Source organism: Lacerta agilis, chromosome 2 (genome assembly GCF_009819535.1).
Source record: "Lacerta agilis isolate rLacAgi1 chromosome 2, rLacAgi1.pri, whole genome shotgun sequence".
NCBI classification, from domain to species: Eukaryota; Metazoa; Chordata; class Lepidosauria; order Squamata; family Lacertidae; genus Lacerta; species Lacerta agilis.
The window spans coordinates 27,306,162-27,322,963 of NC_046313.1; the positions used below are offsets into that span (position 1 = coordinate 27,306,162).

Genomic DNA, 16,802 nt, shown 5'->3' on the forward strand with positions numbered 1-16,802 from the left:
CACTCAAAGTTTTTGCCCACTCTTCCTCCAGCAGCTCCCCTTCCACCAACGCGGCAACAGCTGTGGGTAATGCGTTCCTTGGAGGCTGGATCTGCCGCCCCTGTGGATCCTGCCGCCTGAAGCAGCTACCTCACTTTGCCTGATGGGTGGACAGGCCCTGTTGAACAGCCTGTAAAGGGGTGGTGCAAGCAGGACATTGTTGCTTACAGGACACCAGTAAAGGGTGTGTTGCTCCCAGATACCAGGAGGCAATGAGGAGCTGATAGGCTCTGCTGGTGTGGCCACATTGTACTCAGCTGCCTTGTCCTTCCACTTCTCAGTGACCAGCAGCATAAGGACACCAAGTGACTGTCCTTGCCTGTGCCACTCTGCCATGCACTATTGATTTAACCTTTGGAACCCCCAGGTTTTCAGGAATACAGTTTGAGAAATGCTGACTAATGCAGTGCTATCAATAAACATCGAAGTCAGTAAGTTGCCAGCCCTGGTTGGAGCCACACTCTTCCTGCAGGAGCTGGTGCTCCTCGATCCAGCTCTATCATTGGAAGTGCAATTGGGAGAACAACAGAAGGAGGTGAAGGAAAGACAAGGGTTGGGAGGGAGGGACATGGACAAACGCTATTACATGTGCTCCAAACTTGGTTGCAACTGGGATTAAGGGAGCAGACCCAAAACAACAGAGGTGGTCTGGAAAGGTAGAAAGTGGGGGGTGGGGGGAGAGAGAGCACCGATCAACATACATGTGCAAGGAAGGAGCTCTATGTGCTGGGGGCAGCAAGGGAGAATTTACAGAAGGGCAGGAAGGAAGAGAGGGACATTGCAACATGCATGTTCAGATCAGCATATATGTTCATGGAAGGAGCTCCATGATGGGCGGGGTACAAATAATAATAAATTATTATTATTATTATTATTATTATTATTATTATTATTATTATTATTATTATTACACAAGAGGGCAGCAGAAGAGAAATGCGTGGAATCAGATATCTTCAGGCTGGAGAACTGGAGAAGCAGAGTACAGAAAGAGGGATACAGAGAGATTGTTTTTGTATTTCAGCTTCTTGGTGATGGTATATTATCTATTTCATTTAGTTATGCCTGCTCGCATTTTAGATTGCCCCATTTTGATGAATTTTAACACTTTCCTTTTTAATTAGCTTTTTCCCTTTCCTCCCACCCTGTATGAACAGCTTTGGAGAGCCATTGGGGAATGAGTGATTGAGATTGAAAAGCTGCATCTTGTCAATGATTGCTGGCAGCTGTTTTTGTCACAGGCCTGTGGCACTGCTGTTTCTCTGGCCTGTAGCAGAGGGCCTCTTCTCTTAAGGAAGTAGGAATAGGGCTGCTCCACCATGCAACCTAGGGCATGAGTCTATTTTCTGAAGGTTCCCCCTCCAGTTAGGGTTGGAGGTCCTTTCATGACCCAAGATCTGCACTAATGAGCAAGTGGTGATAATACTTAGATCTGTGTCAATAAATACTCCACGCTGTTGATTTCTGCATATCCAAACTCCTTTAAAGTGATAAAAACAAGACACAACGATGATGATTATTTTCTAGCCAGTTTACAAGTCTAGCTCCAAAACATTTGTTAACACACGACATATCTATTGGGATACTTTGCAAACCTTCCATCAATGTCTTCCCTTAAACACGCCTTCATGAAAGGAGGGAAATCTTTTGCTAGAGATAAACTACAGACTGTTCTTGAATGTGGAAGGTAAATGGTGTTTCCGTGCGCTCTGGTTTCCATCATGGTGTTCTCCCTTGGTGGCGGCGGCAGTGATAAGTTGGTGCACAGTTTGGGAATGTGGCTCCGCTTCGTTATTTGTATAGCTCCAGAGGCCTCCAGGTCCCAGAACTTTGTTGGGGCACTCTTGGCCCCCATAGGATAATGATCGGGAGGAGGAGACTCTGTGCGGCCTCTTCGCTTGTTGTTTTGGGTGCCCTGGGCTCCCCTTTGATTGCAGGGGGGTGAAGGAGGTGCAGGAACCAGCCAGGCAGCTCGGTTGGTGCTGGTTGTCCCTAGGTGTTTGATGTGGCCGTGGCACTCACCATCTTGCCTTGACGGAAGTCCTCCTCCACAGCTGACTCTAGTGTTCTTTCCATTCCCCATCCAGCCACACCAACTTGCAGGTCTTCCAGGACTGATGGCAAGACAGTTCATGCCCTGTTACAGAAAATAACCAGTGCTGAGAGTTGAGTGGAGGAGAGAAATAAAGCCTGAACTATCATCAAATTCCACATATTCAACGCACACATGTATCCATGCACACACACAAAACAACATTAAGCTGACTGTGCATTAAGCTGACTGTGCATTAAGCTGACAAACAGTTTGAACCCCAGCAGGAACTTGTTCCCAAGCCAAGTGTAGAAAGGTGGATCAGATAGAGGTGTGAACTTGAGACCCTTCCATGCATATATAATCCGTGCCTTTCCTATGTTCACTCTTTCCCTGCTCCCTTGCTCTCTTGCCTTCCTGGAAAGATGTTTGCTTCCTTCGGCTTGGTGGCTACCCTCCTTGCTCTCGGAACTTGTGCCCCTTTGCAAAGGGCAAGCAACCGCAGCAAGCTCCTTTTGGTTTCCTTTGATGGTTTTCGGTGGAATTATGACCAGGATGTGGACACCCCCAATTTGGATGCTATGGCTTATGATGGGGTGAAGGCCCGCTACATCACACCTGCCTTTGTCACCCAGACGAGCCCTTGCCACTTCACTCTGCTTACAGGTGAGCGCCCGGTCACTTGGGAGAGATGGGGACAGGAGAGTTGGGCCCTAGGAATCAGAAATGGCAGCTCTTTAAGGACAGGAGCCGTAATGCTAAAGGCTCAGTTTTGGGTGCATTTTAAGCAAACCTCTTGGGCATGCATTACTCTTAGCACCTGAGACCTGGCCCCAAGTTGTATAAGGCTAAAAAATGTGAAGGGCAAAACCTGTGACATGGGCTGATAAGAATTGAAGTCCAACACAGCACCTGGAGGGCCCATCACCTTCCTAGACTCCTTGCTGTGCTGGATTCTCAAGAGCCAGGTCAACCCTCAGTGACACACTGGCGTGTGGATCCAAGGGTGGCAACTAAGTCACATCCATGGGAATTATTTGGCATCAGTTTCCAAGGTGGGGTAACTGTGATGCTGGAACAGGCATAGGTGAGATAGCAGTTGGCCCATAGCATAGGGCAAAGAAGAAACATAGGCAGGGGAAACAGAGCTAAATGAGCCTGAGAAGAAGGGCACATAGCAATTTCATGCTGGCAACAGTCTACTGGAAGAATATCTAGAATTGAGGCTGATCTGCCCCAAGAAAGTTCTACACCAGTCTCCTGCCAATTAGAAGACAGGGAGTCCATCAGAGTCTGCAAGTTCAAGGGCTAATTTGGGAAGATCCTACCATTTGCAAAGACTTGACTGGTCTGCAGCTGAGGGCTCTAAATGTTTGGGCCTCCAGCAGGGGCGTAGCAAGGGGGGCGGGGGGCGGTCCGCCCCATGTTCCATAATGGAGGGGTGACAAATTATCAAGGAACTTTTTTTTGAATTTTTTTTTAATTTGTTTTGAAAATATTTTTAAATGCCTGCTCCGAAGGTCTTATCTTACTATACTAGTGATTATATAGCTATACAGTGGTGCCCCGCTAGACGAAAATAATTCGTCCCGCGAAAATTTTCGTCTAGCGGGGTTTTCGTCTTGCGGAGCGGCAATGGGAGCCGCGCTCCGCAAAACGAAAAAAAAAAAGACGAAATTTTTTCGTCTTGCGAGGCAGCCCCATAGACTTTTTCGTCTAGCGGGGCTGCCTCCCGCTAGACGAATGCTTTCGTCTAGCGAGTTTTTCGTCTAGCGAGGCATTCGTCTAGCGGGGTACCACTGTATATGAAATTTCATGCATATCGGTTAATATCTTGACCCTCCTCCACCAAAATAGCAGTGTACTTGGCTGTTTTCCTATGTCGTGAAGGTTGTAATTTCAGTTCAGTGGAGCACTTTCTGTTCCCAACCCTAACCCTGTGGAAAGCCATCTAATTAGACTTTAATTTGATTTTGAGATGTTTTTAGGAGGTAATTTAATTATTGTTTGATTTTATACCAATGTTATGTATCTGATGTTAGCCGCCTTGAGCTCGACTTCGGCCGGGGAGGGTGGGATATAAATAAAAGTTTATTATTATTATTACTTGTTATTATTCCTTTGTAAGAAAATATGAAATAACGTAAAACCATTTTTGCGGGGGGGGGACCAATGGGGAGGTTGACAAGAAATTTTCCATACCGGGTACCACCTGACCTTCCCACGCCTCTGGAGGGGGGGGTTGACCAAAAAAAAATTGCCCCTGGGTACCAATTTACCTTGCTACGCCCCTGGCCTCCAGCTGTCTTCAGTAATGGAAGTTGCTGGAAACCACAGGAGGTGGAAGTGCTCTGGTGCTCAAATCCTGCTTGCAGGTTTCTCACAAGCATCTAGTTGTCAGACAGGGTGCAGGACTAGGTGGGCCATTGGCCTGATCCAGCAGGGTCTTCTTAATGTTCTTATGGAAGGGACTCTGACTCAGCGGCCCCTGGGGGTGAGTCCCCAGAGTCCAACAAGTACAGCAAATGGATATGCACCCACCCACTCCTACTAGCAGACGGCTTGTAACTAATGCCAAGTTCGACTCTCCCCTGGCAGGAAGGTACATTGAGAACCATGGTGTGGTTCACAACATGTGGTTCAATGTCAGCACCGGACAGAAGCTTCCTTATTACAACACACAGGGGAAGTCTGAGTGGTGGGATAATGGCAGCCTCCCCATCTGGATCACAGCTCAAAGGCAGGTAAGCCATAAACCCGCAACACTTCTAGGGAACAAAATGGGGGCCCTCTTCTGGAACTTGCCACTGAAAGAAACAGAGATACAGACAGACAAGCTCCACATTCTAATGAAGTTAGTTTTGCATCTTCCTCTGCATCATTTTCATCGAGCCCATCCCTGGTCTTGCTAACTAAAGCATCCAGGCACACATTGTGGTGTGCCATCTTCACAGACATTGGTAATGTTACAGGTTTTTCTTAAGTAGGGATGGGGGGGAAGCTGGTGCCCTCCAGGCTTTGTTCTCAATGGCCAAGCTGGCTGGGGCTGTTGGCAGAGGGAGCCCAGCAACATCTGAAGCAGTGTTTCCCAAACTTGGTTCCCATCATCCCTGACCACTGGTCCTGCTAGCTAGGGATGATGGGGGTTGTAGTCCAAGAAACAGCTGGAGACCCAAGTTTGGGAAACACTGAGAAGGGCCACAGGTTCCCCCAACCCTGTCCTAAAACTACCATCCTAAAATTAATTCGAGAATCAGCCCGTTGAAGAAGTTTTTAGGAATTCATTACCACGGCCAGAAGACTTGGAGAAAGGTTGTCAAAGATGTTTCTGTTGAAGGGCCTTCCCTCAAGGGGTAGAAACATTGGACCCTTTGTTGAAGGGCCTCCCCCCAAGGAGCTGGACATCAAATGAGCCCCCACCATGCAGCACGATGACAAAGTGCTGGATGTCAAGAACTGGCCTCTCTGTGATTATGGCTACCAAAGCACACATCACGATGACAGAGGCCACACATATGGCAAGAAATCTTGGGAGAACTACTGTATATCTTTATGCTCGGTGCCCACAGACACAATATGACAATATGGATGCCTTCCTTTGACTCATCTCCCGGTGGAAGCCAAGCCACAGTGTGCTGGGGCAGGATCTATGGGCTTCTTCAAAAGGTGCACTCTGGACTAGATTGTTTTACAAGGGGTCTCTTCTTTAGATGGTGATGCCTATTACTTCACCTACTTCAAAATCTGGTCAGCCAGCCCAGCTGAATTTGAGGGTCTTCTTGTTCATTTCCCTGATGGGGACTGGACTGCCCTGATCCTAGAGCGACACTTTCCCTCTGCTGCATGCAGACATACACACACCCATGGACCACCCCAATAAAGGACCCAAACTGACATTCCATGCAGTTATGAGTTTCTTTCCACATATGGTTTTATTTAATGGATGAATGAATAATAAATATTTTTTCTGCTTTGTTTAGCAGACACACAGGTGCATGGGGAAGAGGGAAGGGCTTTGCAGAGGCACTTAAGCCTCATCCACCGGCATCACTGGGTGCTCTGGCAAGCCCTGCACTGCCCAGCTTTGTGCTGGCTTTTGACGGCTCACCCTATACTGGCAATGCATTTCCAAGGCTTTCTCTGCAATCTTGAGGGCTAAAGATTTAGGATGCCCAATTGTGCACCCAAGGCCAGAGAACCTGTGTTTGCACCATATGCAGTTTGGGTCTATTATTGTGCCAGTTTCTAGGTCTGTGATTTTTCATCCTAGGGTTTGAAGACAGCTTCCCTCTTTTTCCCTGGGGGGAACGCTACCTACCATGGAGAGCAGGTGATGGTGAAGAGGGTGGAGAAACTCTTTCACAAGTACAACAACGAGACCGAGTGGAGGCAGAACGTTGACATAGTCATGAAGTGGTTCCTAGAGGACAACCTTGACTTCGTCGCCCTTTACTTTGGTGAGCCCGACTCCACTGGACACAAATATGGCCCAGAATCCCAGGAGAGGAAAGACATGGTCAGCCAGGTGGACCGGACGGTGGGTTACTTGAGGCAGCGCCTTGAGGAGACAGGCCTGAGCTCAGACCTCAACATGATCATCACATCTGACCATGGCATGGAAACGGTGATAAAAACGGATGAAATTCACCTTCAGAAAGTGCCCAATTTCTCTTTCCAGGACATTAAGTTTGAGCTGGTAGACTATGGGCCACAGGGTCTCCTGGAACCAAAGCCAGGGAAACTAGAACAAGTTTATGAAGCCCTGAAAAATGCTCACCCCAAGCTCCATGTCTACAAGAAGGAGGAATTCCCCAGGAGGTTTCGTTATGCCAACAACACACGGATCACGCCTCTTGTGCTGTACGGTGACCCCGGCTACGTGATCCACGGGGTATGTATGGTCTTATCCACTGCACTTCCAGCTCATCTCTTTTCTTTCCTTATTCTTCCCTCTGTTTCATGCATGAGAAACGGAAGGGAAGTCTGTTTAGGAGGACATGGTGAAACATAGACGGTGTGTTTCGGTGCCTGAATTGGAGTGCAAATAGCACCTTCCCACACTAGCAGACTTTGGGCTTTCAGATTTCAGTGGAGACCTTTTTGATGCTAAAATTTGGCATCCCCTCTCCCTGTCTTCCATTCTACATCATTGTTGCATCACCCCCTGCAGCACACGTTCAGTCACGTTCCCCTAAATCCACCACTGCTAGGGCCAACGCTTGATAAAGTCTTGTTGCACTGGTTTGACAGCAATCCCTGTCTCCTTTTATCTCCTTGATGGTGCCGCCTAAAGCAGTGTCACTTCACCCTGCTGCCTGGCAGAGCCAGTCCTAGTAGTAGATGCTGGTCCCTTTGTGCATTCTGGCAAAACAGTATGCTTTCCATTCCCACCGAACAAGCATGCACTCCCTGGATGCATCCTGTCCGCCTAGTGATATGTGGTGGTAGAATCACCAGAACTGACCTTCCCTGGCTTCACTTTTCTCATGCTGCCTTTCCTTCTGAAGAAAGACAAGAGTAGGAAGAGGGTTGCCACTTCTATGGCCGCCACCTAAGGCTGCCTTTGAACTGAGCTCTGCTCTGGTAATTTATATGTTCCCATCTCCTATCGTAAGCTCCCCAAATCCAATCTGTTGACCAAGCAATCTGAAAGAAAGGGCTAATTTCGAAATCCTGGTTCTTGTGGGAAACCTTGAATCGGGAATATGGATCCAGTTGAGCAATATGAGAGCCTTTGCAACATAACATAACCCAAGCCTAGTGGTTAATTATGGTGATATTCCGTTAATATTTATGCCCACCTGTTTTTGCTTCTAGTGGAGGAATTGATGTAAATATGACAGGTTGACTGCTTCACATGGCATTTACACAGAACCAGATGGGTTCAATACATTTTTTAAAAAATTGGGTTTAAATTAGAAATTTTGCTTAAACCAGATTTTTAACAATTTATTTATAGTAAATGTTTAACATGTTAGTATACACACCCACACACCTTAACTTCAATCATCTATCAAACAGATCAAGTTAAAGCCTACATTTTATGTTATATTCCACTTCCTATTGGACTCAGGAACTAGCAAGTTATCACAAGTGTTAGAATCCAGGAGAGGCTGTAAGTGGATTTACACTCATGGTTTATAACGTTAAAAAACATAAGCAACATGTTATGTGTTGCTTAGAACATTAACAATGCATTATTAAAATGTGACACCAGAGGGCGCTGCAGAGCAACCATGAACCAGCAGAGGTTATGAACTTTTTTTAGCATTATGCCCTGTGACATTTTAGAAGGATATAGCTAATATTGTTCTAAAAACATTAAAAAGGTCAGTGTAGATCCAACCTATTTTGAATATCAGAGTTCATATGGATGACCTCATACTTTTATTTTATGTCATCCTGATTTTTGCAGTTTTTGCATTATGGATACTTAGGATTCTACTAAGGAAGTGTCTCATTGAGAGAGCTTCCTGTCTCATTCAGAGAAACAATTTTTCCCAGCAATTAACAGCTTTTGCTTATGGACACTTACAGCCCATTCCCATGCATACATACACACTTTGTTCAGTGGGTGCACTTCCCATAAGCTTGCAAAGAACTGCAGCCTCGCAGCACAATCTCATGCATGTTTAGCCAGGAGTAAGCCCTGGCTGTGTTCTAATAGGATTCTTTCTTAGAGGTTATGATTGCAGGCTCACTCTTCAAACAAGACCTTGCTTAGTATCTTTACAGGTGTATAGAGACAAACAGAAATCTGTCTCTTATCTGCCATGTACCTGTACATGGACTGCACAGCCAGAGGTTGTGCTCTTAGGTTGTATAGAGGCACTCTTAATTGCAAAACAATACATTGGGTTATAGCAACCAGGTAGTATGTATGTTTGTTCAGGAAATACAAAGTTCTCAGTTTTGAAATTCATTTATCAATTACTACGAAGCTAGCTTAGGGGACACAAGGCACATTTCAAATACTCACTATTGTACTACCCACTGTGCCTAATGGTAGGGCTGGCCCTGATACACAGCATAACAGACGAAAAATGTGCTGCTTCATTGCTTTGTTACTGCATAGGAAAGCTGGGGAAGTACCAAGGCAAAACGTGCAGTAGGTTATGCCCTGTCCTCCCTTTTCAGAGAATCAAAGTGCAATTCAATAAAGGCGAACATGGATTTGACAATGAGGATATGAACATGAAGACTATATTCCGAGCTGTGGGACCAGCCTTTAAGAAAGGTCTGGAGGTGGATCCTTTTGAAAGTGTGAATATTTATGCCCTGCTTTGCGAACTCCTGGAGATCACACCTGAGCCACATGACGGATCCTTAAATGTCACACAGAACATGCTGGCCAAAAATGCAGGTATGATTTTGCTCCTTAGGGAACTTTCAGTAGAACTGCAACCAAAGCATTAAAGGATGCAACCAACAAACCGGCCAATTAACTGATTAAATCCAAACTGGTAAATTCTGATGAATAAGGTCAGTTCTGTAGAATTTCAGTGACATCCTTAGAAAGTCCCTTATAACAGACTTTTCCAACCTGGTGCCCCTGCAGATGTTTCTAAATACAATTCCCATAATTCCTGAACATTGGCCATGCTGGCTGGGGCTGATGGAAGCTGGGAGTTCAAAGCATCAGGGGGAGGGGGGTGTTACTAGCATGGCTAAGGCTGCCTTACCTGAATCATCAAGCCCCAGGTATTGTGCTGTTTTCTAGACCAGAATTGACTCCTAGTGGTACCCACTGTTAGTCATATGCAGAAGTATATTGATTTCAATGAATGTGTTCTAGCTAAGGAGCCGTAATCATCATCATCGTCATCCTTTATCATAGGGGTGGGGGGATCTGCAGCCCTCCAGATATGGGGATTTGATTCTCACTAGCCCCAGGCAGCATGACCAATTGCTAAGAGTGATGCAATTTGTAGCTGAACAACCTCTGGTGGACCACACTTGCTTTATAGTGGACCACACTTGCTATATTTGTAGCTGAACAACCTCTGGTGGACCACACTTGCTTTATAGATTCCAAACCCAAAGAGTTGCTACTATGGATTTCAGGCACCAAAGGACTTCTGTGCATTATAATGACATTTGGCATGGTGAAATGTAAAAAATAAAAATTTAAAAATGGGTCCAATACAGAACACATTTACCTTTCCTACATACTGAGCTGAAATGTTGCCCAAAATGAACATTTTTGCCTCTAAACCACACAGGCTAGTCTACTCTGCAGCCAGTGAGTTGGGATCAGGTTACCTGAGCATTCAACAACATTCAGTGCCAGCTAACATGAAGAGGGGTGTAGAAAAGCAGAAGGAAATTAAGGAGGACCTTCATCCTGGTTCCCCAACATTAGCTATACAGCAGGCTGGTGCACACCAAGCAGTAGCCTATTTTAACCTATTACCTATTACCTATTAACAAGGTAATCTGCAAATGAGTGCCATCCTCCCCAAACTCAATGACCTGCTTTTTTCACAGCTCACTCCAATAAACCTCTTGTTGTAATTGAACACAGAAGGTTTTTTTTTTAAAAAAAACCTTCTATGGTTTGATGGCCACTGGGGGATTTACCAGTCATAGGGCTTTCTGCTATTTCTGGGGCAGGCTCTCCTCCCAGTTGCATTTTACCAAAGCTCAGACAGGTCATGCAACTTGGAATAAACAACCAGACATCTCTCATTGGAGAGTAGCTGTGATCTGTGAGATGACCTATAGAGAGAGAGAGATTGAAACCCACCCACCCCACCCCCACTTCCAGGAATGTGGTAAGGCAGATTTGAGGGTCACCCATGAAGCAAAACAGAGAGGAGGGAAAGAGCTCATTAGCAAGGGATAGATTAAATGGTCACATGGATAACATCCCCAAGGACATGAGGTTTCAATCAAAGGTAACCTTTGCTGGCAATGGGCAGAAGACCCCATAAAATGTGAACTATTAAGTTTGTCTTAGCATACTGGCATGGTATTAGTTTTGAAAGTAATGACCATGGTTTCCATCTATGAGAATAACCCTCAGGCTTTCATGCTGCTCTCTTCGTCTCTTCCCTGTATTCCTGGGACATTCAAACTTACGGAACTGTGGCTTGTTTCAGCTATGGCTTCAGAACATAGCCAGGATCTGAAGCCATGGTTTGTTCCTGTCTTTCTTACTGGTGTCCTTTCTCCATGTTGCATGTCAATTAAATGCACAGAGGTGCTTTCACACAGTGCAATCCTAAGAAGGGCTACTTCGGAAGTAAAACCTACTGCGTTCAAGGGGACTTGCTCCCTCCCCTCCAGCCCACATAGCAGTGAGGCCTGCTTCGCCTCTGCAAAGCCAGCTGAGGTATTCCAGGCTCCCACATTTGCTTCCCTGTGATAGTTAAAGCACTGAGGTCTCTCACTGTGCCCTTCCCATCACCATGAAGGCCCTCCTGGATTTTTTTTTCCTGATCTCTGTGCTTCTATCTACAGGCACCTCTTTGGAATGTGAGTATTGCAAGGGAATAAACAACTGCACGGGTCTGAAGCGGCCTTGTCCCGGTGGCCAAGATGCCTGTTCCATCTCTCTGCTCGAAGTCCCTGGTGCAGAAGACAAATTAATAAGCAAGAGCTGTGCATCCTCCGAGACCTGCAAATTGGGATTGATCGAGGTGACTCATGGCAAAGGGAGTTTCACGCGGGAAAGCATCACCTGTTGCAAGGAGATGGACTGCACACCGGCCACTCCTACGTTTCCACCACAGAACACCAAGCCCAATGGAAAGTCTTGCCCAGGCTGCTTCTCTCCCACAGGAAAGTGTACCGCAGAAGTGGTGGGTTGTACTGGGTCAGACACTTACTGCGTTAGTTTTGTTACGTCGTCAGAAGAGAACGTCATAAACTACAACATGAAGGGCTGCATAAGTGAATCTTCCTGTAGCCTGTTAAAAACACACAAAGAGGGTGTTTTTGGTAACGCCGTTCCTATAAAAAATGTAACATGTACCCTAGCCAAAGGTACTTCTACTTCTCTCTCTCCCTCATTTGGATTCCTCCTCCTGACTCTCCTGCTGATTAAGCTTCTCTTGTAACAAGCCGCTTGCAGCATCTCAACACCTCTCGTTTTGAGTTTCAAAAGGAATTTGCTTTCTTTTTCATTTTTTCACTGAGTGAAATAAATAAAAAGTTGAAAAAGGAATGAGTTTCAAGCCATTGTCTGGTTCTGCTGATCCTCTGATCAGAGGTGAAATAATTATTTCCCCGAATTCAGCATGGGGGGGAGGGGTGATGACATTTCAAGCACCCTTGCTCTGCTTGAAGTAAGTGATAATTTAATAAATGCAATGTTTTCCTGAGAGAAAATGAATAAAAGTTTTGTTTTTTTTAAGGCATGCGGGGAATTGGACTTGCTCCCACCTAAGTGGCGATTAGAATTGCAATCTCAGCCTCTCATCTCTTGGCCTCCTGTAAGCAATTACAATCATCACAGCAGAGGTGGCTTGTTCACACTGGGTGACAAGCCTCAGGGGCACTGGAACTATGTAGAATGGAAGGTGAGAGGTGGGGTGTGTGTGTCAAATTCTTTGGCATCGCACAGCTGAAATTTGTGACCCCAGGGCCCGCCACTGAACACAGCAGCTGACCAACATCTCAGTGTGATCATTTATTTATTAAATTTATATCCTGCACCTTCTTCCAAAGGTGAAGCAAGCAAGTTATACAAGTTTTATCCTCTATCCAAAGGAGAAACTGATTCACACAATGAATATATCCTACACACAAACACACACACACACACACCCCACCGGGCAACTATCAGGCTGCATTGCACACATCAAATTATGGACAGACGAACTGGTTCATTTTATCAAGGTGCATGCAAATATCTACTAAGGGTCAATTCACAATGTTATGAGAATTATAAGGTCTAAGCTATATTTAAAAATATACCAGGCAAACACATACATAAATAAATATATAAACCACATGTCTGAATCAGTACAGTACAGCTTTACAAAGACGCCCCAAAACTCCTGCATGGACAGCTACAGGACATTTTTGTTTAAACGATGGCATCTAGTGGACAAGTCGGTGCACCACAGTCTTTTTGCGGCGGAAGCTTGGGGTGAAAATGAGATTCTTATTGCCTTGAAATTGAAACACAGTCACTGCAAAATCTGTCGTTCCCCCCTGCGCGCTCACACACACATTAAGCGACTCCTTTTCGCCCCACGCTGCACAAAATCATTTATGCCAACTTTCTGCAGATCTCCCGTACAAGCCGGTGGTGCTGTGTCACTTTTCTGCCTTCTGCATTACAGGGACTTGGAAACAGGCACCGACGCCGAGATTACATGAGCTCCTTAAACTCACGGCTGGGATTCCTTGCGGTGTGCTTGGGCAAGGGGATATTTCCCAGCTTCCCAGGAAAGACATCAGCCAGCGGTACGGTGAACTGCAACAGTGTTCACGATAATAGTTATCCATTGCTACTGCACAAAGGACAGCCATCTTAAAATAGCTCCCACACATTCTGCTTCCCAGACGCTGCTGGAAGTCCGCTGGCTCTCCAGGAACATTAACCCACAAAATAGCCAGCCACTTTATTACACAATTAGCACTTCTTCAACTTGCAAGGAAAGCGCTGCTCTGCAGTGCCTTCAAGGGACCAGAGAGGCAGACTCTTGTCACATTCTATCAATTCAGTGTGTGTTCCAACAGAAATACCTGCAGGCAGGTGTGCGGCTCCGAGGCCCATCCTTTGCTCTGCATCAGACTGCAACAGAGGTGTCTGTCTCTCTTTTACAGCACTTCAGGGAAAGGGGTTCTGTAGCAGTGGGGTTCAGTACTGCTTGGAATCCATCCCATTGCCCATTCCAAGTTCATAATCAAACATATGCAACTTTATCACCCGCCCGGAGTGTTGTTGGATTTCTGGATTGAAGGATGGTGGCTAACTCGGGCTTTGAAAGATCCCTGCATTGAAGTGTCAGCTGAGCTCTGCCCCATGTGGTGAACCACGATGCTGAAGCCTCTCAGAACTAGACTGGTTCTAACCCACCCAGGTTGTTCACTAACTCCTCCAGTAAAGGAAAGAGCATGGGTATGGGTCTGGTCCAATCGCCTTCTCAATCCAGCCCGCAGATGGTCCAGGAATCGGCATGTTTTTACATGAGTAGAATGTGTGCTTTTATTTAAAATGCATCTCTGGGTTATTTGTGGGGCATAGGAATTCATTCATTTCCCCAAAAAATACAGTCCAGCCCCCCACAAGGTCTGAGGGACAGTGGACTGGCCCACTGCTGAAAAAGTTTGCTGATCCCTGGTGAAGAGTTATAGGAGGGTCTCCTGGCTCATTGTCTGGTTTTGCTGTGAGCTATTTTTCTGAGTTGTGCAGAGTGATGCAGCGGTTTCACCCTCGAAGCCCTCGTGATGAAGTAGACTCCACACACAAGACTTTGAAGATGACTCTTTACTTGCAGGATGGCAACTATTAGCAATAAGTATTATTTATGCAATACAATGTGTTTCTCTCCCTTGAGCCCAAGAGAGGGTCTTCTTGCTTCTTGCTTCCAAAACTCCTTCACAGCAGTGCGTAAGTTATCAGTCCATGGCTTGCCTGCCCTCTCAAACTCCTCCAGACACAGCATCTGCTTGACGTTTCCACACTCCCACGTTGGCAAAATAACCAGCCAACTTTCAACTCCTACCCCTCCTATCTAAGACACACACACACAAACTTTTAAAGGGAGTTAACAAATTAACAAGACAATGGCTCAGCATTTCTGTGACCTTAATTGGAGTCAAAAGATTTTGCAGCTGTTACATTGCATTACATGTGTTTTCCCCCATACAATTTATTCTTTATAAAATACCTTTTCTAACAAATACGGTACAAATACTAACATTTGCTTGAGCAACAAGTCCCAATTTAGCTCTGGTATAACCTTGCTCTTGAGTTCTGCTCTTTGTTTTCGACTATCAGTTCTTGGCTCCAGAGTGGTGCCCATGGCCTAAGCCTGACCCAAAAGCGCTTCTATGCTTTGTCCTTCTTGTAGGCCTCCTGAAGGCTGATCTGGCCAGTCACAGGTGGAAGCAGGATGCTGAATAAGACAGACCCCTGATCTGATCCAGGCTTCCTTAACCTCAGCCCTCCAGATGTTTTGAGACTACAATTCCCATCATCCCTGACCACTGATACTGCTAGCTAGGGATCATGGGAGTTGTAGGCCAAAAACATCTGGAGGGCCAAGGTTGAGGAAGCCTGATCTGATCCAGCAGCTGGGCTCTTCCTGTATTCTGACAGGGTGGAGACAATGCACATCACATCATAACTCAGATGCAGCACAGTGTGGACAGAGCAACCAGGGCAGTATGCATTGACCCCCCCCCTTTTTTTCAAAATGTCTGCATGCACAATATGCTCCTCCCCCAAAAAAGAATCCTGGGAACTGTTGTTTGTTCAGGGTACTGGGAATCATAGGTCTGTGGAAGGAAAACTACAGCTCATAGGATTCTTTGGGCAGGACCGGTGCTAGGGCTTCTTGTGCCCTAGGCGAACCACCTTCTGGCACCCCCCGCCCCCCTGCCAAAGCCTGCTTTAGCGGGAGGTGGGGGGTAGAGAGGCAAGCAGCAGTTTCTCCGCTGTAGCAGAGAGCTGCTGCTCGCCCGCCCCGCTGCCCGCCCCCGCCAAAGCCTGCTTTAGCGGGAGCCAGGGGGGTGGTGTAGGGGGCAAGCAGCACCTCTCCGCTACAGCCGAGAAGCTGCTGTTGCCCGTCCTGCCCAAGCCTGGCCAGCGCCCCCTCCATTTTGGCGCCCTAGGCAATTGACTAGTTCGCCTAAATGGACACGCCGGCCCTGTCTTTGGGCAAAGCTATGTGTGTACACAGCCTAAAATCGCAACCAGGTGTTTGGGGAGGGGGGAAAGAGGGGACCAGAATCCGGTGCTGAAATCCTGTGAGTGTCGTTTTCATACATGACGAAGCATATATTCAGATGTACTGTATTCCAATGGCACAATATGATCTCACTATAACCTTGATGTTATACTGGCTAATTGTCTTTTCTGCATTTGGTTTCTAGCTTCCTCTGACAAAGAATTACAGTCAAAACATGTTAAGGATAACAAGAATGCTTTCAGAAATAAACCGTGTCATTTCTTCAGCATCTTGTGAGGCTTGCCCTCATGTTTTTTAGGATTGATTCCAGCCTCCCCACCCCCCCCCCACCCCAACTTCCATTCCTCCTACCAAACCACTAATTGGCAGGTGTCTAGCTTTTGGAAATGTGCTGCTTGCATGCAGCTCCAGCTCTCGGGCCAGCGAGCTTAACCCCCTCATGCCGCACCCATCCATACAGCTCCTCACCCAGCATTGTGAGCACATGTGGAAGCCTCCCTTCCATGCACAGGCAGCCTCTTCCTGGATCAGAGCTGTTGTTGTTTAGTTGTTTAGTTGTGTCTGACTCTCTGGAAAAGACCCTGATGTTGGGAAAGATGGAGGGCACAAGGAGAAGGGGACAACAGAGGATGAGATGGTTGGACTGTATTCTCGAAACAACTGGCATGAGTTTGGCCAAACTACGGGAGGCAGTGGAGGATAGGGGTGCCTGGCGTGCTCTGGTCCATTGGGTCATGAAGAGTCAGACACGACTGAACGACTGAACAACAACAAGTTTAAGAAGATGCAAATGATGCCCAAGACTCCCGTAAATGGCCACACTATCCTTCCGAACAAACACCAATCTTCCTTTCTGGGGGAGAGTG

At 46.5% G+C, this 16,802-nt stretch overlaps 1 protein-coding gene across 1 annotated transcript; it reads left to right on the plus strand.

Annotated features, from left to right (window-relative positions):
* Nucleotides 1-487: 487 nt before the first annotated feature.
* ENPP7 (ectonucleotide pyrophosphatase/phosphodiesterase 7) lies at nt 488-12,179 on the plus strand. The gene is made up of 6 exons (XM_033139019.1): nt 488-574; nt 2,494-2,734; nt 4,667-4,812; nt 6,339-6,959; nt 9,206-9,431; nt 11,531-12,179. Exons 2-6 carry the CDS (start codon nt 2,494-2,496, stop codon nt 12,127-12,129), a joined length of 1,833 nt encoding a protein of 610 aa, XP_032994910.1. The 5' UTR covers nt 488-574; the 3' UTR covers nt 12,130-12,179.
* The last annotated feature ends 4,623 nt before the right edge of the window (nt 12,180-16,802 follow it).